The 23287-nt window shown below is 44.3% G+C and overlaps 1 protein-coding gene across 1 annotated transcript in view; it reads right to left on the reverse strand.

Annotated features, from left to right (window-relative positions):
• Positions 1 to 23287, reverse strand: part of HECW1 (HECT, C2 and WW domain containing E3 ubiquitin protein ligase 1) — a 400133-nt gene that overhangs the window by 285556 nt on the left and 91290 nt on the right. The window contains exon 5 of the mRNA XM_042963608.1: positions 8254 to 8311. Coding sequence (XP_042819542.1) covers positions 8254 to 8280 — 27 coding nt within the window. The 5' untranslated portion in view covers positions 8281 to 8311. The remainder of the gene's footprint in view (positions 1 to 8253; positions 8312 to 23287) is intronic.

The raw sequence follows: 23287 nt of genomic DNA on the forward strand, positions 1-23287 counted from the left end.
ATGTGAGAGTTCTGGGCACGCCTGCAGATCACAGGGAATGTCAAGGGTGATGATGTCCGGTATGGCACCTGGAGAAACCGAAGGTACAAAACAAACATAATACATGCTATTGTTCTCTATGCTGTCTGTACTTTTCACCCCCATGACTTACATATCTTATAACTGGAAGTCTTAATATTATAGGTCAGCTATACTTCAATTAAAAATAAATTTTAAAAAACGCAAATAAAAACCCCAGCATTATTAAAAGGGAGGATTTGAGTCCGATGCAGATCTACCAGCAGCCATGATAAAATAATCATATTTATTCTGACAAGTTATGTTAATAAGCCTCCACAAAGACAGACCCATATGTAAAGTAATGCTTATATTTTAGAAAAAGGAACGAAGATTTGTGCAAGTCCAGAGGGTGTGTAAATGGAACAGTCATTGTCGTCATCGTCACTGCCGGCACCACCACCATCTTCCTTATCATGGTCATCACCATCACCATCACCATCATCTGTGTCAGGCATGTGACGTGACCTTTCCCTCTGTGCTACCATTAAATTCTCTCAAAACCCCACCTTATTTCCTCATTTGAAGATGCCAGTGGTTCCCAAACTCAGCTGTGCTTCAAAGTGACCCAAGGTTCTTTAAAAATCCTGATGCTTGGGTCTCAGCAGAAAGCCACTGAACCAGTGTCTCTACTGACGGATCCCAGGCAGCTGAAAATTTATTTCCAAATCCCACTGAGCAGGTGGGCTTGCAGATGACTGGGCTCAGTAACTTCCCCAAGGTCACACAGTGGGAGCAAAGCAAGACCCTAACCTACATTGGCCACTGGACTCCCATGTCAGCTCTTAACCACTTCTCTGTCTCGCCTGACACGTAATAATATTCTGTTTAATTTAACAACTTTTTTTTTAGTGGCTTTAATTGGTTTTTCCACATTCTATACCCAGTGTTAAACTACACTGCAAGATTAGTTTTTCCCTAATGACCATTTAGATATTTATGATGAATTACTTAGTTCCCAAGGACATTTTATACTGTGGCCAATGCTTAAAGGTCCACACAAATTTGCCGGGAATCTTATTAAAATGCAGGTACTGATTTAGCATTTCCTGAATGGGCCTGACAGTCCGCATTTCCAAGCTCCCAGCTGATGCCAAAGCTACTGGTTCCTGGGTACAGGCAACCTAGGGTAGCTACGGAGAGATCTACTCTCAGCAGAATGAGCACAGGCCTGTGAGCGAGGATCAGACTGCCCCTCGCCGACAGGGATACTGACTGGGGCAAAATGTTGTAGCGGACACTCAGACATGTGCTTCTGACAGAAGGAAAGACACGTGCCACAGGGGCAAGGCATCACCCACAAAGAATCTATTATATCATTATGGAGTAAGGAAAGATTATTTAAGTGAAAATGACACTTATATACTGATTATGGGGGTTGCAAACATATGGTTATGAGAGTTACGTACACTTGCAAACATCCTGTATAAGTCAAATGAGTGAATTCTAGGCCAACCCTGGTCGATCCGGTTAAGAGAAGGAGGAGGACACTCCTGAACGCTGACATTCTTGGGAGTGAGCCAAGGATCCCAGGGCATGTGCCCCTTGAGCACCACTTTGAACTCCGGGGACGCGGCCTCTTGCAATTCCTGTGGTCACACTCTTACCAGGTAATAAATGTCATCAGTCTCTGAAAAACCGCATCAAACTCAAAGAAACGGTAAATGGAACAAAATAACATGCTTTGGCTAATTACATTTTGCAGGGGAGAGAAAGTCTGGGAAGGATCTGGGAGGCTGAACTGATAAAGGACAAAGGATGAAATAATTGGAGAGTGGGCAGGAGTGTAATGAACCCATCACTCCAAATCGTCTTAATTATTTATTTATTTATTTATTTATTTTATTTATTTATTTTTTTTAACGTTTATTTATTTTTGAGACAGAGAGAGACAGAGCATGAATGGGGGAAGGGCAGAGAGAGAGGGAGACACAGAACCGGAAGCAGGCTCCAGGCTCTGAGCCATCAGCCCAGAGCCCGACGCAGGGCTCGAACTCACGGACCCCGAGATCGTGACCTGAGCTGAAGCCGGACGCTTAACCGACTGAGCCACCCAGACGCCCCTCGTCTTAGTTATTTAGACCTGCAACTGTCACCAATGAAGTAAGTGTCGACTGCACTGAGTCCCCTGCTCTGCTGGCCTATGTGAGACAAGGAAGGAGGAGAAAGCTCCATGGTGTCCGCCCAGTGAGGAATGGAATCAAATTTGGCATCAAAATGGGCTGAAGCCAGAGCTGCCTTCAGAGGCCAGCAGGAGGTGAGCTAAGTGGGAGCAGTGACAGTCAGAAGGTCATAGGCCCCGGACCTAACAGGGGCCCCCTACCTCAGCTCCTGAAAATTGCTGCCAAGCAGAATGTGGGTCATGTAATGTAAGAACTTTTGATTTTTTTCTTCAAAAGAGGCTCAGATTCTGAATTTTTATACAGAACTGTTTTTTTTTTTTATACTGTCCTCTACAAAATCAAACTCTGTGCCAAAATAAAAACCACAACAACGACAAAAACACCGGTGGCCAAATAAAATAATCTTGTCAGGGAGTATAGAGGTGACGACCTCTGGGTTATGTTTTTATGCAAGTTCAGGGTCAGCATGGGCTTCTGGAGACTGTACCCAAAGGTGGGGTGCAATGGCCAAGCAGACAAACACAGGGTGTCCTTGGGGCCTCTCTTCTCCACCTACCCTTACCCTGCTCTCTCTTTCCTCTTAGAACTTCCCAGTTCCTGACATCATGCTGTATACTTACTTTAATTTCTGGTGCCTCCCCTCCCCCAACTAGAATGGAATCTTCATGAGGGCAGGGGCCTGTTTGTTCGCCGCTGTGTCTCCCACACAACAGGGTCTAGTACATAGTGTGGTCAGACCCTGCCCAATAAATACTTGCCAAGTGAATTATGAATGACTGTCGATGTCTCCATCTGCAGCATCTGAATCAGATGAGCCTGTCCCATAGGACCTTTATTCTGGGGTCTGACATCTAATTCCTAGCAGTTCATGACACCAGAGTGACACGGATAATCTATATCCAAAACTTCTACAGGGAATAAAATACTCTAAAACCCTACTTCTACTTTGTAAAAAAACAAAACAAAACAAAACCCAAAAAACCAAACCAAAACAAATAAAACCCTGCAAGAGACAAAGAAAAAAAATACATATCCACTCAGGGTATATACTTAGCTGTGATCATGAACACACTGACTTACTGTTTGAAATCGTGTAAAACAAGGACCTTCGTTAAGAAAGCACAGCTAAGCAAACAAACCCAGAACCCACATCTGCTGACACACAGCACGGTACCCAGACAGCAGCAGGACACCAGCGATGCCGTGTTCTCGAAGAATTCCTTCTACACAATGCAAACGAGCAGAAGGGCATAGAAATTGGTACCAAGGGACTTCCTGTTCTTGCCGAAAAAGAAAATTCGGGTTCTAAATCCGGCACTACCGAGCAAGGGGGGCGTCTCATTTGTGGCTGCATATAAAGCTGGCACTCCCTTGCCTGAACTAAGGCACTTACTCCGTGCTACTTCAAACCAGCAAAGCTCAAAACAATTAGCTACTCGCACACGTTTTTGGCCAGCTGCTGTCTGAGGAAAACGGCCCTGCAACGTGCATGCCCTAGTTTAAACCAGTCTTTGAGTTGCACACAAAAGCATCCTTCCCCTACCTGTCTCGCTCTCTCAAGTTGAGTCCACAAAGAGACTAGAAATACACTTCCCTTTAAGTGAGAGAAAAACATGTTTAAAGGACAGTCCAGACCTTTTTTATAAAAGCACTTACTTTGAAAGAATAGCACAGATTATGTATTCAAAACAAGACACCTTCTTAAGAGCAGACCGAGAGGTTGTCCAGTGCCACAGCCTTGCTCTGTGCTGGCAGCTCTGCTCCTGCTGGGCATGGTTCACAGAGAGAGTTGAGCCTGTGGGGCTTGGTCTGCTGGGGCTGCTGCGTCAGGATGACGCCTGGAACAATTATTGGGACAGGCTCTGGGCAAGTCAGCAGGACAGTTTTATTTCTGTGCTGAGATTGCTGCTTCCTCACGGGAAAATATTGGTGGCAGAGCTCCCCCCAGGTATCAGGCAGTGTCGATGCTCCCCAGATGATCCGAGTTCTGAGGGAGGCGAGGAGGGGGGTACCTGTCACCTGCTGGGGGGCAGAGGGCAAGCAGCCCCTATAGGAGGCCTCGTACGTCAGATCAGGCCCCTTCCAGATTCACCCAAGGATATTGGTCTCCTTGACGTAGTGCCTTGACTCGGCCAAGGGCATGACTCAGCTCACCCACTAGCAGTGCTAGACTACACAGTTGCTCTCTCATCATCCAGTAGAGCTGAATTCAAGACAGTGACAGGAAGAAGGGCTAGCGGGAGAGCCTGGTGGTCCCCAGCTCAGTGAATCTAGAGCTTGTGGCTTCACGTGCCAGGAGATTTAGCGCTTATATCTTCAGTAGTTATTGCAATACAGTGGTTAGGACTTCGGAACCTGAAATCTATGAGGGATGGAGGAGGTAGAGGAGGAAGGGGAGGAGGAGGAGGGAGAGGGGGAGGAGGGGCAGGAGGGGTGCAGTGGACCTTTCAACTGAGTTCCCAAATCGATAAATGTAGAGAATTAATGATTCGCTGTTGCTGATTTTCTACTGGTGTCAAGATAACAAATTGTGGGGTGGAATTAAAGGCCTCCGATGACTTTTCATTTATGCCTGAGTGGCACTATAACTGAAAAGCAAGACTGAGAAACAGTGGGTATTTCAGTAAGCCAGCTGTGGGCTTCAGATGCTCAAGGATCCATACCTCCGTCTACTAATACATACATTCTAGATACAGAGCTTACCTCCAGCATGTAATGGGGTGGAGATAAGGTGTAGGAAACTTTGGGATCATTTTTCATTTGGAAGACTTATGTAAAAACACTCAAGTTATGAAGATATATGATTTCTTTTATCATGCAGTTTGGGGTCAAGGAGAATGAACAGACAAAGAATATTCTGTATCTGGAGGAGTGTGTAGTCATGGGCAGACGTGAAGCTGGTGGAGCAGGGTCTGACCCCAGGGCTTCCTTAAGCTCTGCCTCTCTGGACAATTTGGGATAGCAGCACACAGCCTCTCTGGGCTTCACTTCCTACATGAGAAGTTTTTAAGATCCCTCAAGTTTTAATGCCCTACTCTTCCTAGTCCTGCCTTCTAGCACATACCCTGACACAGAGAGAAATCTAACGAGCCAAGTCTGTCTCCCTATTTCTTCCATTCCCCTCTCTCCCTCCAGGAAGGTGGCGAATTCCAGCAAAGAACCACAGCTTCGTTCTGCCTCCCTATTCTAGCTGCTTCTGACCAAACTCTGAAAAGCCCAGAAGCACTGATTTTTCTAAAGTCTCCGGAGAGTGGGGCAAACAATAGAGATAAGGACTCATTGCTTATAGCAGACAACTCCTTCAGGTCCACCTCTGCTTATGAGGTGTGGTCATGATCTTCTCAGGGTGCCCTGAGCTTGGTGGGGGTCCAAAGGCCTGGCTGTTCCCCATTCAACACAGGTGTTTCTGCAGACAGATTTGCTCCTGGGGGTCCCACTTGGTGGAAGACGGTCAGGCTGCAACTCAGCCCAATTCTACTTCCTCCTTTTTTCTTTCACAGGTGTTATTTCTCGCTTGCACAACCAGTATCTATGTTCTAGGGGACCCAACAGACACAGAGGTGCTAGTCATTGCAATGTGTAAGTCCTAAAGTCTATTTGTTTGCTTTTCCAAAAAGGACCTTTTACAGGCTTCAGGAAGCTTATCTTCAAGCAACAAGATCCTCTTTGTGCCCTAAAGATCTGCAGTGTAGATTTCTGTTCCACTCTCATTCACAGACACAGAGAGGCTGAGATCCCATCAATTTTCGCCAGCCGTTCTCAAACAGGGGTGCATATAAGAATCGCCCCCAGAGACTTTTTTCAAAATGCAGATGGCCAAGCTGCACACGCAAAGCTACAATTGGTGATGAGACAGACCCCTAGTTGAACCACTAGTCTTAGTGTGAAATTCTGCCTCATCTGGGCTTCTTCGAGAGATGAGCATTCATCCTGCTGAGGATCATTCCAGAAGCTGAAAAGTATATCTGCACTAAATGGTCAGTTGAGTGATCCCTTATTCATCTCCAGATATTTTTATAAATCCAGCTAGTAATGCAGACTTATTTTGGATCATGTTGAATGAATCTTGGAAAATATTATAGAAAGGCATAGAGCACGTTGGGATCATTTTCAGTTTTGAAGATCTAAACAAAACCCATAAAAGTAATGGGGCTGTAACATTTCCTTTATCATGCACTGTGGGGCAAGGAGTTTTGCACTGATTTTCCACAGAAACTGGAAATAAGGTTGCTGTGTTCGGTCCCTTTAGGTTTCTAGTGTCATTGCTGTGTAGGAGGTTGTGGTTATGCTTACATTTCACAAACTAAGTCCTCTGGGACCACCAGTCCTGATCTCTGTCTTCTCCCTCCTGTTACTCAGGGAGAGCTCACTCACATAAATATCAAGGGAGAATATTTGGCCACCATATTTCCCGGATCACTGAATACAATCCCCTGAGATTGTTTGCAATGCACACTTAGCTTCGTGGTTACATTCAAGGCAGACCGTATATATCTGAAGAGGCACATAAGCTGAGATTTCCTGGGACAGGAAAGCTCTAATTTTCCAATGATCCCCGTCCTGAAAAGAGGGAAGTGAGAACATTCTCCTAGAATGTAAAATGCATCCAAAACGTATTTTTTACGACTTCCTCCTGTATCTTTATAGCCAAAGAGACAATTCAGAAGTCCCAGGGGAATGTAAACAGACAAGAGCACTGTGCATTGGGGAAAGCATTCTCTTAGCAAAAGTCAAGCCTTCCCCACGTGGGGAAAACTAGGGGATGGGTGGCTCAGTGAACTCAGAGAAATAAAGCAGCTGCTCGACAGCACAACAAACTCGGAGACACAACAGGAAAAAAGTTTAACATTTAAAATTTGAAATTGCTGCCCTGTCACTGTCCCTGTACATTTGGCAGCACGTGATTAAGTAGTGATTAATCCTTCTTGAACACAACACTGAAAATGCTCATTCTCTAAGTGTGCTGCTCTAAACTTACTAATTAAGATCGCTCCCTGTGAGTGAGTTGGAAACAGTGCCTCGTGGTGGGAGAGAGGACCTCAGTCTGAAGATTCCTTGCCTCCTGTGAGCTGAAAAATGCCAAGATGCTCACTGAACATCTCAGAGCTTTGGTCCCCTTACTGCAGGGCCATTTCAGGGATTAGCTGAATATGCACGTGGCTATGTTTAGCACATCTGCAAAGCACCATGCAGATGTGAGCTTTTAATTATTTTTTAAACAAAAGCCTCCTTTAAGGGTTGCCACAGTAGGGCCTGTGGATGGAGATTCCAGCTCACACAGGCACGGACCTGCTCCTCGCTTACCCACCCAGAGACTCAGCAGTGACAGAGCCCTCTATACCCAGTTCCTTAGAACATAAGACGGGAACAATGGTCATACCTACCTCTTCAGATTGTGGCAGGTAGAGAGGATTCATGCAGAAAAGCATCTAACACATATCATGACACAGAGTGTCCGGGTAATATAAGCTGTGATTACTGTAAACCAAGACTGTCACTGAAAGTTATAAGGCTGTGAGATATGGGAAGGAGGGGACTTGGCACAAAGTCTGCGGGGATCTGGGGAAAGCCCTTCCCAGGAGAACCCCCCCCCCCCAGCTACAAGAGGCCCCCTGCAATGAACTGGCAAACTCCTGGTGGCTGGCTTGACCGAGGCAGCAAGAGAGATTGCTGCTCTGGTCTCCAGGTGAATTTCCATGCATTCACATCAACTATAAATAAGGCAATTCCTCACAGCCCAGCAGAGTGCTCCACTATAATTTGGGAAGGACCATCACAGAGTGCTCGTTTCCAGGTACAAATTCACTTGCGACAACTGTACGTTCACATCACACAAGGGAAACTTGACATGCAAAGAACATCATCTCAGAATGGAGCACAGTCAAAAAGGGGTAGATGCAGGTGGCAGGGGAGGGACGGGTGATGGATCTCAAATGTCCGAGCTGCGCTGGCGGGAGTTCCCGAGCCGGGCGACCACCGTGGCCTGTGGGCTGAGGCACATTCCATTATGAGTGGCGTGGGTTTATAATGGAATGACATGGATGGGTTCTTATAATCAGAAAAACACACTGACCTTCACACTACAGAGGTGCAGCAGCATAATGACCCACCACGTGCACGCGCATCAATTCCTGGGGAAAAGTCCAACGAGGTTAACTCAGCGTGTATCCCGAGCAAACAAAATCAGCGACATTACCCAAAAGAAGAATGCCGTGCCCCCACCCCCACCGAGGTACCTGGCTCAGGCAACCAACATGTAAAAGGGAAACTTACACGAGGATCACAATCATTTTCATAAAATTGACAAAAGGTAGCAAACAACATTCTTTTATGTCATGAGTCATTTGATTTAGATTTTAAAACTTAATGCTAAGGAGTGAGAATCACAGGACTAGAAAGAAATCTTTTTGTCCCTTTCAGAAAGCAAGGATTTGGTTGGTGTGGGGCTTGTGGGGAGGGGGAGATCTGCTTCCCCAGCCCTCTGAGAAAACTACCTAAAGACGTCCTCAGACATGCTCCACTTATAAGACTCCCTCAACCACAAAGGAACCTGATCTATAGTTAAGCTGCTGGAAATATCACTGACTCATCTCAGCGCAGTTACTTGGATGTGAAAGATTCAAGAGGAAGCAGTGTCCCTTACGTGCCCAGTAGAGTATTGCCCCAGATAGCCATCACTGGTCACAACATCTGCACTTGAGTACAGAGAAACCATGTCAAAAATTAGGAGTTGAATGGAGACATGTCAGGCATAGGAAAATTGCTGACGGTATTCTACCAGGGTCCTATCAATCCCAGTGTCACTGTGGCTCATGGGTCTTAATTCTGATTAAGTTAACGTTGCTATGAAAGTAACCGATATGGTCTTATACTCCAGAAAAAAGTGGTATATGATATCAGCTTTCCAAAAACCCCAGTGAAACCTAAAGCTTTGCTGACAAATGGGTTTGGGTAAGAAACAAGTCGCAAGCTTGCATTCTGCATGTGTAGGTTATATTCTCAGCCCTGGTGTGAGCAGATTTGCATAGGGGAGAGTCAGAGAATTTAAGGTACACATACTCATGTACTCAGATCCTGCTGTGTGCCCCCCCACTACCACACGCTGGGCACTGCATGCCTTCTCAATGGTGAGGAAACAGCGTGGCGTTCACCCCTTTCCCTATGGCTGCTCTTCAGGCTTCCCCAGCCCTGCTCCATTTACAGGTTCTTCCTCACTCACCCTTTTCCATGTTGGAGGTCCTCAGACCCTCCCACATTCACACTAGGGGCCCATATTCCCTTCCATGGCCTCAATTACTCTCTTAACATTGACAATTCCCAAATTTCCCTGACAGCTCAAAGCTCTTGTCTGAGCTCCAAACCAACATCCACTGGGGCTTCTCACAGCTCCCAGACACAGTGCAAAAGGAACTCAGGATCTTTATCCTTAAACCTGATGCTCCCCACCAAAGCCCAGACTCAGTAACAATTCCTTCTCCACTGGGTCTCCCTGCCAGTAACTCTTTTTTCCCTGTCAATAACTTTTGCTACTACTTTTTAACCATTCTAAGAATCCATTTCTACTCCTTCGCCATGGCCCAAGCCTCTCCCCTCCCCAGTCTAAGTCTCCCCACCCTGCCCATGCCCCATATACATTCTGTACAACAGGTAGAATGCTTATAAAAGGACATCAGATTGTGGCTTTAATGGCCTCACACTTCCTTTAGGCTAAAGTTTGAGACAAGAGGAGACATTTCATACAAGCATGGAAAATGGATCTGGCCCTTCCTCCTCCCTGGCCCTACTGTCTCTCTCCACCCCATGCATGACATCCCAGTCACTTGGGGAGTTTTGCTCGGAGGTACTCCTCTTTTTCTGGGAGATGTCAGTATGCTGTTCCCTCTGTCTGAAACATGCTTCCCTCAGTCCTCCTTCTCCACAACCTTTCGTCCTCGCTCCTCTGGGCTCCCCACCCAGAACAAATGTCCCTAGAACAATATCTGGTACTTACATTAGTGTCTTTGAAAATAATTCTAAAGAACTATTTGTGTATTTTGTTTAAAGTCAACCCGAAGTTCTGTGGGGGCCGGGCTACCGTCCTCAGTGCTGAGCACAGACCTGGAACACAGGCTTGCTCACCACGTGCAGTGAGAATAGGACGGATGAAAGAACTGCTGAACGATGGGGGACTGACATCTGTGTCCTTGAGGAATTCACAGTCTAGACTTTAGAAGACAGAAAAGAAGCCTCTTGATGCACCTGTCCTTAACCAAATGTTGATCTAATTAATCAAACATACACATGCGCATTTGAAGAGTAAGCAGAACAGAAAAAAAAAAAAAAAAAGACCATTCAAATTACACGTTACCAATTTAGCACTTAACCTGGGGGAAGACTGGTTATTTTACTTTATAGTTTCCTGTAAATTGTTTTTTTACAGTTTACTAATAGTTTAGCAGCAAAACTTGACACTGGCAAAGAAGAATAGCAGAGTGAAGACTTTATAAGTAAAGTGAACGGGGATTAAAAAGGATCCAGCTCTAGATCCCCAAATCTCATGGCACCCCACCAGCCAGGACCTCCTGGATGGAACCTCCTCCATCAGGAATAAGCTAGAACCCAAGCAGGTTAAGGAATGAAATGGGGACCAAGTGACCGTCTACATGAACACAACCAGTAAAGTGCTCTACTCTTTGCCTTTGGCCCATCCAGGCTTTACAGATCTGTCCACGCTCTTCAAAGATTTCAAGTGGAGGAAAAGACAATTGACAGTATTAAGGATCACAAAGTTGTACCTTGTAAGTAACCTGAGATTAGATAATTCTTCCTTCAAATGCATGAGCATTTATACGAGGTTATATCCACTTCTCCCACTGCACTCCAGGGGCTAGGAACCTTAGGGACACTCTTAGAGTCCACCTTACAGGGCAACAGGAAAATCAAATGGGAAGGACGCCTTTGAAGACCACTGCAGCAGGGCCTGAGTCAGAAGCCCTAACAGCAGACAAGCACAGCCCTTGACAAGAACGCTCCTTCACGGTCCCTGATTCAGCCCTCTGAGGACCCAACATCCATGTAAGTGCCCTGGAAACTAACCCTCTGTCAGCCCCATCGTGGGGGTCAAGGCTGAAAGGCAGAACACTCTGCCACTGCTTCCAGGTCACGTGGGTGGAAGCTACCATTATTAAAAATCAAATAAACCATATAAGATGTTAATCCAGGGCCAGTATCGATCCTGCCCCTACCCAAACGAGTCAAGGTTAAAAACTAATAACAGAAAGCATACCACAGTGATTTATAATGTGCTAAAAAATTTTTTTGTTGTTTTGCTTTTCCCCTGTTCCTTTCCATCTGCATCTAGGAAGTAAAGGCTTTTGAGGAAGAGATCAATATCATTATGGGTGAAATGGATAAAAGGGAAAATCCTTTTTTTTTTTTGTAATTATAGAAACAATGTACATTTGGTATTTAAATTCCCAAACCAGGGGCGCCTGGGTGGCTCAGTCGGTTAAACGTCCGACTTCGGCTCAGGTCACGATCTCGCGGTATGTGAGTTCGAGCCCCGCGTCGGGCTCTGTGCTGACTGCTCAGAGCCTGGAGCCTGTTTCAGATTCTGTGTCTCCCTCTCTCTCTGACCCTCCCCCGTTCATGCTCTGTCTCTCTCTGTCTCAACAATAAATAAATGTTAAAAAAAAAATAAATTCCCAAACCAGACAGACAGTACAATAAAAAGTCACTCATAAACCTACCCCTGAAGAAAGTAGAGATTCTGGTTGGGAGTGGGTTTCTTCTTTCTAAGAAGTGGGTTGAAGAAAGCCTGGCCAGGGGACCACCTTCAGGGTGGCCCGGTCTCAGCAGGTCCCACTGGCCTGGGGGTGGGGATCCTGGAAAAGAAGCCCAGAGTTGCTGGCCTTCCGAGGAGGCCTGTGATATTTAAAAAGACTTTACACTCACTTTAAGTGGATGTATCTGATATCCTCAGAAAGCTGGTCAACCAGCATAATCACTCCCCATAAAAGACTGCAATCATGTCTATCAATTATTTTAGGTTGTCCTCAGAATGGATGATTGACAATTAGGATCGACTGAATTCCAACAGGAGATGCCAAGCTGCACGTGGGCAGTTCCAAATACAACACGACAGACCCGCCTGCGAGGACAAATTAAGCTCAACTGTACGTGTTTTGAATGAGATTTTTTAAAGCTTATTTCTTCTTGGATATCAGAATATTACATTCACTGATTTAATAAGATGATTCTGGTTGAGAGCTCCCAGGAACATGCTGTGTCACCAGATCTTCCCTCGTGTTGTGTCCCAAAGGCAAGGTGTCCTCTGCTAACAGTCAGCGTTGACAGTGCATTGACACAAATGAATCTGGTCCTGTTACCAATTTGGTGACCATGAGGCTGGTGGGTGTCAGCACTACTGGGGGGCTAACCAGTCTGGCTTCATCCTGAGCTCCTTTCTTTCAGCCCCTTGTCTTGATGCCATTTGCATCTCCAGGACATATAAGATTTACTATCACATGACCTTAAAGGAACTACTCTCCTTGAATTTGTCTTCCTGAGAGGAGGTGTCTTCATGAGCCACTACCTAAATCATCACTTCCTGTCATTAATGGCTTATAATGCCTTCCAGATTCTCAGGCCCCACCACTCATATAGATCATCTCTCTTAAATTAAACACACAAAAAAAGGCTTTGACAAACTGGCGAGGCTCTTCTCAAAGAACACGGACTTGGTGGCATAAGCTGTGAGCCTTTCATTTTTTATACTCACTTCAACAGCATATTTTTAATTTCATTTGTGCATATATTTTTCCAGGTCTCTAGCATAACCGTGACCAAATTTCTATCAATAGTGATGCACATATTGAAGAGGGCATCTCTTGGGATGAGCACTGGGTGTTGTATGGAAACCAATTTGACAATAAATTTCATATATTAAAAAAAGAAAAACAGCAATACACAGAGGGAAAATAAAGATGTCTTGACTCCCAAGTTCACCAAGCTTCCCCATTGACTATTTCTTCCCAACATGATGGACTCATGCTGGTTCTAAGAAAGGCTGGCCCCAGAGACGGCCAGTTGGTCCTCACAGGGACAGTTCCAACTCCATGAGCAGACAACATAAATATGTGAATGCAGCCTCCTCCATCCAGCACCTTCTTCCTCAGACCCCAACTCTGAGCAGCAGAGGGGAAATGCCAGGAGGAGGCGTGCAGCTGAGTCTGGTGGCCAAGGTGGTGAGGGCAGGGTGGAGGCAGCCCCCAGCAGCCCTCGCGCCAGGGTCAGTGTTCATGGCCCTGAGCTGGGTCCCCGCCTTACCACTTCCATCCTTCCCAGGGCTGAGATTTACTGCTGTTCAGCCCACGGCTGTTTGCTTTTCCTCAACCTTCATGTTCCAGCCGCAGGACATCTGTGACGGGGAAATTCTCATAACAGAGCTCCATACTTGACTAACTCCACAACAGAGCTGTCTTCTAAGAATAATAGCTGATCCCAGGATGTTTTCATTAAAAACAGATTTCAGTGACAGACTATCAAAACATTTTCTTTGTACAATAAGCAATATGATGGGGGCAGAATTATGCAAAACATATGGGCTTAACACTGCCCTCGGCAGCTAGGAGCTCATTTCCCCTGTTTTCAATAGCTTATTTGACTCACCCATCACGGGTATGTGCAGACTTTGTCCTGCACGGTGCTTTTTCATGCTCCAAGTGGCAGAAGAAAAAGGCTGGTGAACTGCATTTCTGCCTCTGTTTCCAAAATCTGTCACTGGTGGTCTTAGAGGGGTGGGGCTTGCTTGTATCCTTAGAGAGTCAGAGTTGTTCATTTATTAACCATTCACCACTTGCCTGGCATCATTTTGGCATTGGAAAAATGCCGTTGTGAAAGCTAATATCTAGTATTTCTATGGCTTCCAACGTGCCAGGCCCCGTTCTAAGTGCTTTACCTATAGAACTCCCTAACCCTCGCAGCCGCCCCAGAGGCAGTTGCTATGACTGTCTGCATGTTATAGGTGAGGAAACAGAAGCATGGAGAGGTTATGTAACTTGCCAAGTGTCACACAAAGAATAAAGAGCAGGGCCAGGACTCAGACCCAGGCATCGGGGCTCTGGAACGCATACATACTTGGTCCCTGCCCTAAAGGAACCAACACACGGACCCATCACCTGAATATGCAAGATGTCTTGGGTCACTGAATTTAAGAGTGGAGGGGGCTCCAAGCAGTCCTTGCTCAGTGTTGAAAAGTTATTTTTGTCGGTAATACCTTTATGACACTAATGGGGATATACCTCCTGGAACCCTGTTCTCCTCAGTTAAACACTTTGTTTGCCCTGTTCTTTTTTATTTTTTAGTCTAGTTTCCACTTCATAGCTTAATTCTTCTGAAACTTATCTTTGTGTATGGTTTATAACAGTTGCCGTCTCCTTCATTTTCGGTTTTGACCCTTACAAATAGTTTTCCAAGGGCTATGTGTTAAGAAATCGTTTAATATATTAGAAATCACTAAACTTTTTAATAAACTCATATGTATTGCAAGAGTCTCAATCTCTTTGATTGTCCTTTCTGTTCCTATACTGACACATTAAGTTTTCAGGTTTGTGTGTATGTGTGTGTGTACATGTACCCAGAGTCAAACATATACACTTATTTACTATATATGTATGACAATTTATCACATTGGATAGCACAAGTACCCCCTTTGTTAATTTTTGAAATATATTCTTCTTAAAAATCTCCTAACAATGCTTGCATTTTTATTTGTCTAGAATCTGGAGAACCAGGGTTGCTGTGGACCCAAGCTAGGCATGGAGAAATGCCATAAGAGCCCTATGTTTATCACAAGGCACTGACAAGGTGTGTTTATCACAAGGCACTGACAAGGCAGGAACCTGGGGAATGCTTGCAATACCCACACAGAGGATTCCCACCAAAGATTCAATGGAACTCAGTCCTTACACTCAACTGGCCACATTCTAGAACATGAAAATCCCCTGGATCTTGTCAGTGGAATTAAGTTAAACTAACAGATGAATATGATAAGGGTTTGTATGTTAAGTTATTCCAACCCAGAGCATGATCTGTTTCTCCACTTATTAAATTCCTATTTTGATTTTTTAAAAATTAACATTCATAGCTTTCTTCACGTAGGTCCCACAAAGTCCTTGCTATTTGCAGTTCAGGTTTTCTTTGTTAAGATTGCAAGATGGTTTCTAAAATTATCATGGGTTTGGGCCAAAAGATGCCTTTCTAATTCTGCATGTTTTATGATTATGGCACTCTATTCCCTTCCTTTTCCTTCAGATTCTTGTTATCAGCCTAGTCTTCATGCTCACGTTTTATCATGTAATATACATGTGGGGCCAAATATCAACATGTTTCCTGGTCTGGGGTTCATCACCAGCCAGGAGGGCAGACTCCTACCTACATCCCCCAGTACAAAGGGCCAACATTTCCTTCCCTCCAGCCACTCCTGAGGCAGAGGAAGGTGGTTCTCTGTAGGGTTCCCCCAGGGAGTGAGCTCTACCTTCCTACAGTGTCCCAGAGGGAGAGCTCTGGAACCCCTTGGGCAAGGTTCTGCCTGGTTCCGGGTGAGGGCTCTCCCTTACCCAGGTCTTCTCCCTGCAGGTGTGCTGGGGCTGGGCTTGCATGTACCATGGTGGTCAAGGCTTGAGTCAGGACCATGGCTCTAGCAGGGATTGATCTGATTTGCTGATCAATCTTGAGCCAACAAGATTAGGTGGACCAACAAGACCTTGCTTTGGGTCTGCTGCCTAAACCTGGATAGTCACAAAGCGACCTAACATTTTTTTTCATCTCTTGTGCATCCATTTCTCTCTAGGGCCTCATGTGGAGGAGTCTTTTCATTCAGTCATATATCCAATAAGTGTTCATTGAGGGCTAACCACACACCAGGCACTGGAGATGAGGAGGCATTGTTAGTTACCATCACAGACTACGAGCCCGGCTGTGCAGCTTATGTTTGAGAGGAGAGAGCAACAAAAAAGCCCCTGGAAATAAATAAGTAAAATATAGATGTTAGAGGGTAGGAAATTTTAAGGCAAAATAATAAATGAGAAATGAAATGTTAAGATGTGGATAGGAGGTGGCATTCTAGATTGGATTTCTCAAAGGAAAGAAGATTTGGAGTAAAGAACAGAAGGAAGAAAAGAAAGTGTCCAAGGAAATGTCTAGGGAAAGATGGTTCTGGTCAAAGAGAACAAGTGCAAAGGTCCTGAGGTGGAAAGTGCCTTTTTTTCCTTCTTTGTTTCCTTGTTGAGAAACAGCAAAGAGGCCAGTGTGGCCAGAGCTAAGAAACCAGAGGGGAGAATGGTAGGAAATGAAGTTGAAGATGTAGCATGGGGCTGGGTGGTGCTAGGTTTCCTAGTTCAGTGGGAGTGCTCTGGTCTCCACACTAAGCGAGATGGGGAATCACTGGAGAGCTCCGAGCAGGGAAGTGACACGACCTGGCTGGCAATGAGCAGAGTGTCTCTAGCTGCCGGTTTAAGACCACACTGAAGGAGAGGCAAGGGAGGAGGTTGGGACAGCTTGCAAGAATCCAGCACAGACACAAAGGTGGCATGAGCAGCGGGAGGGTGAGAATTCGGTCAGAATTCTGGAGAGCGGAGCATTGTCATGGGCAAGGCTGTATTACATTTCATTTGTAATGTCTCTAGCTAAGCTTCTGTTCATCGAGCAGCCATTTCATCACATGCAGCTCTTGCAGACTGAAGGGGATGCTTGCCACGGCTTACCTGCTCATGTACCGACAATGAAACTTCCTGCTGGAGAGTATGAAGCAGCTTCTCTTTCCCTTGCCAGACACCGTAACCTGTTTTCATGTCTCTCTGCAAATCTTGTTTATCATGGTCATCAGAGCTCCTGTTGTGCCCATTGTATCTCTAAGTCCACTTCCAGCTCCACTGCATTTTGGGGAGGGGAGGACCCCAAATGAAAACAGGAAGAGAGGAGCAAATGGAGGCCAGGATGTGGGTTGGGGCTGGCCCAGAGCTACAGAGGGCAGGTGGAATGTGCAGCCTGGCAGAGGTCCAGCCCTGGTCTTCCGGGCCCCAGTCACACCCTGTGTCCTAGAAATCAGTCCCGGAGACAGATACATCGATCACTATTTCTAGGCTCCAGAGCACTACCATTTGGCATCATTTCGGAAACTTTTCACAAAATTATGTTCGTAGAAGTTGTACTTGGGGGAGGGAGATGCATCCGGTGACCTTCATGACGACCAGTCAGTCAGTTTGGTAACTGAATATCACCGCCATCTCCTTCAGTGCACTGGCTAACATTTTAAGACTCTACAGACACACAGAAGAGTTTCTCAGACATTGAAAAACAAGCAATATCAGCTTTTCTTTGAACATATGATCCATAAAGATATTGAATCCATAGGCATATGCTGACCCTGATATATGTGACTGTGTGTCACTTATCTTTTCCACAACAGCATCTCAAAAGCCCTGGGGACTAAATGTAAGCAAATTGTGTCACTCGATGCTAAGATGTTGAGGGCTCGTGAGGCAAGAAAAATTATAATATCCAAGTTGCAGTTTCTTCAGTAACTTTACTTTCTCCACATTGATGGTGTGTATAAACATGAACAGTTTCCAGATGTAATATCTAACCCAATAATGTCCACCAGCTGGGATAGGAAGACAAGTGTTAGATTTTCACTCTGGTCTCAGAATTTCAGCCAGAGAATATTCACCTACCGAGAACTGTGGACCAGAGGGTTCTCATCTCCACCTCTGAAAATGTGGGTCTACTAAAACTTAAAAACAAAACTCAGAACATTAAAAAACACGAGTGTTGGGAAAAATACTCTATGAATATTATCATGTTTCTGGTCGTTAGGGGTTTCTGAGCAAAGAGCACTGATACCTGGGTTTGAGGGTGATTCATGGCCACCCTAAAGGTAGAGACCTCTGGAAAGATGTAATCCCACCTCCTCTGGAAGCATCTGTTTACATGCAGGTGTGTAAGCCCAGAGTCTTTTGGTTCCTTTCCTCGGAAAGGATTTCATTATATTCCAAAACAAAGGTCTTTCTTCCTTTCTGCAGAGAGGAAGGCAGCCAAATATTCCAGTAGCACCTATATAAGCTCTGGGATTCATAACTTCAGGGATCTCTCCTGTGGCACAAACCTCTGCCTGCACGGGGGACATCTGGCTCCTATCACGTCATCCCACGGGGATGGTAAGATTGCCAAGAAATCAGTCTGTCACTGATCCTAAGACCTCATGTTTTCTGTCAGAATAAATGAATACAAGTAGATGTTTAATTTAACAATGGAAGGAGAGTTGGCTGTGACAGTAACACCACTTGCTATTACACAGTGGATTATGATGCCCCTGAATCATTCCATTCTCCTCTGTGGGGGGTCAAACATCTCTGTCTGCCATGAGACTTGCTCATGCTGCCTGTAGGAAGACCATATACATCCACCTCACACGCTGCGAACGTGGTCATGGAATATGTAAAATGCTCTGGCCAATTACACATGATGTTCACTTCCGAGCAAGAAGTTTTACGAGGTGTCATGGGTTTACACCAACCCCCTTGCTCCCGTTCTCTCCCCAACAACAGCATGTGCCAGTTCTAGACTAGGCCTCCAGCCTATGCCTCAGAAACCCAACCCACAAACTGAAGGACAGCAGCAGCTGACCCACAGGCTCCATGTGATATGAGGGAGAAATAAACATTTGTAGCAGAAGGATGTTTATTTCACAGCCTACCTGGGAAAAGCACATTGTGTGGATATTTGTTTCACAACATAACCAGCAAAAGCAGACTAACACAGCCTCACACCAGTCTCCATTTCTACCCCCTTCTTGAACTGGACCCCACTGCTCAATGGAAGGGGGCACATCCAGATTCTTCTGCGCCAACCAGCACTCGGCATTCCCCTAAACTGACCTTCTCTAAAAGAAAGGTTTTCAGTTTCATGAGTCAGGGAGAGGTTTCAGCACCAACATAAACTCGTGAGGCAGCAAGGATCGAAGACACATCTTCCTTCTCTCCTGTGTCCCATTCAAACCATCCCATTCCACCAAATCCTCTACTTTCTGTTTCGGGTACTTGCTGGTTTCACTGCACTTTCAAGCTCTTTACAATGACTTTCCCCTAGTAACTGTCAACTCTCAGGTCAAATTTCTCCCGGTAGTTATCATGTCAGGACGCATATTGTATCCTCCCCTCCTCAATATTTCCCACAAAGAAAATAATCTTTGCTAACAAGGGAGAATGTTGGATTCCACTCTGTGGCGGCAGTGCTGTTTTGCTGATAAAGGCTCAGAGTTAAATTCTTGTATTTACTACTTTTTTTTCCTCAAAGCATAAAAAAACAGGGAAATACGTCTCTTGCACCATCGAAAGGCTACATTTCCTACTTGAATCTGCTGTCTTGACTCTTTTCAATCTCCCAGCTGGCAAACACAAAGTCCCCTTTAGGGCACTAACACAATTACAAAATTGGAGTTTAACAGACTTAAACGGGGTCCTCCTGGAGGCATTTACACGTTAGAGTAAGAGCAGTCTGAGATCATAGCAGCTGGGATGGGGAGGCAGGAGGAGGGAGAAGACCTGCCAGGAGAGGTTAGTGTCTTGTCTCTTTTCACTGTCTACCATGGCCGGGAGGGGCTGCTGACGAACCACAACCAGGGAATGTTAGAGATTGCTCATTCTACACCAAAGAGCTTTAAGGACCTCAAATTTAGAGACTTAATGAAATAGGTCACTGCTTCGTCTTTCCTATCCAGAATCTCATCGTTTAAGGAATAACAGGGCAGAACTTCAACGTGATTTTAACGGCAGCACACTGAGCAAATGGGGCAACATGTGTTGGTACAAATCAATTTGGCGAATCCACATCATGTGTAAGGACCACAGGGATGCTTTTAGGGTTGTAAATAGCCAGAAAGAAAGAGTGGTGTTGAAAGGATTGTGATGGGAGAGACAGATGGTTCCCAGATGTGGAACAGGCAGAAGGGCAGAGGGAGGCAGAGAAGCCAGAGTTTAAGTCTGATTCTGCCACTTTCCGGCTCTGGGATCTTGAGCAAGTTACTCAGTCTCTCCAAATGTCAGAGTTCCCGCTTGTACATGAGGATTATGATTGCATCTACTCCATAGTGCTGTTAATAGATTTAGGGAGGAAAATATACGGAAAGTACCAGACCCATGGCACCTACAGGACCAAGAGAGACAGAGAGCTCAGTATCAAGAAAGGAGGGTGAAGTTCAGGACATGAGCGGCCTTCTCACTCCAGCCAGGGCCCTAAAGAAGTACTAATGCTCAGCTGAGCCTGCGAGCACCTGGCCACTTTCTCCTTTATTGTTTTTCTTTCTTTTCTTTTTTTTTTCCATGTTGGCATACTTCCAGACTTGAAGTTGCAAGAATATTACAATGAATTCCCTAATATATTTCAGACAGATTCTCCAAATGCTAATAACGTTAATATTTCTCTCTCCCTCTGCCTGTGTGTGTGTGTGTATATACATACATACACATTCATGCATATATACATATATAATCTATATAATTATGCATATTGATATGTGTGCATGTCTAATTTTTTTCTGAACCATTAAAAAGTCATCTGTAGACTCTTTACTCCCAAATAGTTTGGTGTGTCTTTCCTAAAAACAAGAAATTATTTTATAACTTATTATTTTATAACTATGGTATAATTATAAAAGTTAGGAAATTAACATTGAATCTACAGAACTTATTCAGATTTCACCAATGTTTTCAATAATATCATTTATGGCAAAGGAAAATCCAAGATCCCAGATCACGGATCTTTCTGCATATTTCATGATACTGATAGTCTTCCAGGGTAAAGACCAGTGATTTTGTAGAATGTCCCTCACCTTAAGTTTGCCTGATGTTTCCTTGTGATCAGTTCCAGGCTCTGTTTTTTGGGCCAGAACACCAAAGAAGTGGCGCTGAATTCTCCATCCACCATATTCAGTGATAGTGGGCTATCACTACCCCATTTCCGATGTCAGCTTTAATTACTTAGATAAGGTGATATCTGCCAGGCTTCTACACTGTAAAGCTATTCTATCCTTTGTAATTAATAGCTATCTTGTGGAGAGATATTTGGAGATTATGTAAATACACTATTACTTCTTAAACTTTCACCCACTTCTTCTAGCATCCATTAATTATTTTTGCCTGAATCAGTTATTATCTTGATGGTCCTTGCCTGTTTCTTACAGAGGTTTTGAATTCTGTCTTTTGAGGAATACTTTCCATGGCAATGAATTTTATAATGAGACTCACCAATGCTGCTATACCGTAAAGCATCTTTCCAAAACATGAGTTCCTGCCTGATGTCAGCTCATTGCAAAGACTTTAATTTAGGAAAGGTGGCCATGACCAACACTAGGAAAACATTTTATTTGCCAGAAAGTCTTCTAGACTTCAATTATAATAGACATTTCACATTTGGTTTCCACATAGCACCTTCCTTCCTTCCTTCCTTCCTTCTTTCCTTCCTTCGTTCCTTCTTTTCTTTAATTATGAAAGAAACTCATAAGAAAGTGTGTAAAATGTGAAACTGTGAAAAATGTGAAAGCAATCAAAAGCATAAAACAGAAAAAGCAACACCCATAAGCCAGAATCTAACACTATAAACCAATTTGCTATGTTCTTTGCCATCATCTCTTTCCTATTACTTTATCTTAAGACACACTGGAAAAATGTCTATTCATGCCTTCTGCCCATTTCTTCAAAGGGGCACTGCACACCAATGTTTACAGCAGCAGTATCAAGAATAGCCAAATTATGGAAAGAACCCAGATGTCCATCAACTGAAGAACAGATAAAGAAGATGCAGTATATATATATACAATGGAATACAACTCGGCAATGAAAAAGAATGAAATCTTGCCATTTGCAACAATGTGGGTGGAACTAGAGGGTATCATGCTAAGCGAAATAAGTCAGTCAGAGAAAGACAAATATCATATGATTTCACTCATACGTGGAATTTGAGAAACGCAACAGATGAACCAGACGAACAAAGGGGAAGGAAAGGAAAAATAAGATAAAAACAGAGAGGAAGGCACACCATAAGAGACTTTTAAACACAGAGAACAAACTGAGGGTTCTTGGAGGGAAGGGGAGTGGGGGGGATGGGTTAAGTGAGCGATGGGCATTAAGGAGGGTACTTTTTGGGATGAGCCCTGGGTATCATACGTAAGAGATCAATCACTGGGTTCTACTCCTGAAGCCAAGACTACACTGCATGTTAACTAACTTGAATTTAAATGGAAAAAAAAGACACATTGAATATATAATTTTGCATTCCAATTTTTCAATAAAATGTAAACATTTCCAATGTTGTCAAAAATCTTTTTCGTAAATAAATCTTAATGGATGCTCTTTAGAAATATGCTATAATGGAGTTCATTTTGCTCTATTTTGAACATTCAGGCGGTTTATGTTTCCACTATTCAATAATGAAAGGACTAATATCCTTGCATACATGCAAGGTATTTTCTGCATTTTTTTAAAATTTCTTTCGGAAATATAGGGCCTGAATGAGCACAGCCTAGTTGCAGGCTATGAATACATATTGTCAAGGAGCCTTCCACAAAACGCCTTACACCCATTTATATACCAATTAGCAATCCACGTGAGTCTTGTCCTCCCCACAAACTCAACAACACTGATTATTCTCATGATTCTAGCTCTTGACTGTACATCCTCCACCTCCTCTTAGCCACTCTTACTGCCCTTTTGTTAACTGTCTGATCCTGCTCTTTGAGTGCTTATCTACTGAAGCTTAGTGTTATTTTTTACTGAAGTACATGAGTTCTACGCACCCTAAAGTATTAAGCTTTCATTCAATATGCTTGTTGCAAATATTTTTCCAATGTATTATTTGCCTTTTAATTTTGTGTATTTGGATATGAATGGAAGATCTCCAATTTGGGGCAGTTAAGCTTTCTCTGTGGAGTCCTCACAAGTTCTTTTAGGAAGCTCTCCTCTCCCTCTCTCTTGCACCCACTAGCTGCCGTGGCGCAGTTGGAAACCTTGCCTCTCAAATCCATTCGCAGTTTATTTGGGAACATGTGAATTACATCCCTCTTCCTTACTGAT

Source organism: Panthera tigris, chromosome A2, assembly GCF_018350195.1.
Source record: "Panthera tigris isolate Pti1 chromosome A2, P.tigris_Pti1_mat1.1, whole genome shotgun sequence".
In the NCBI taxonomy this organism is placed as follows: domain Eukaryota; kingdom Metazoa; phylum Chordata; class Mammalia; order Carnivora; family Felidae; genus Panthera; species Panthera tigris.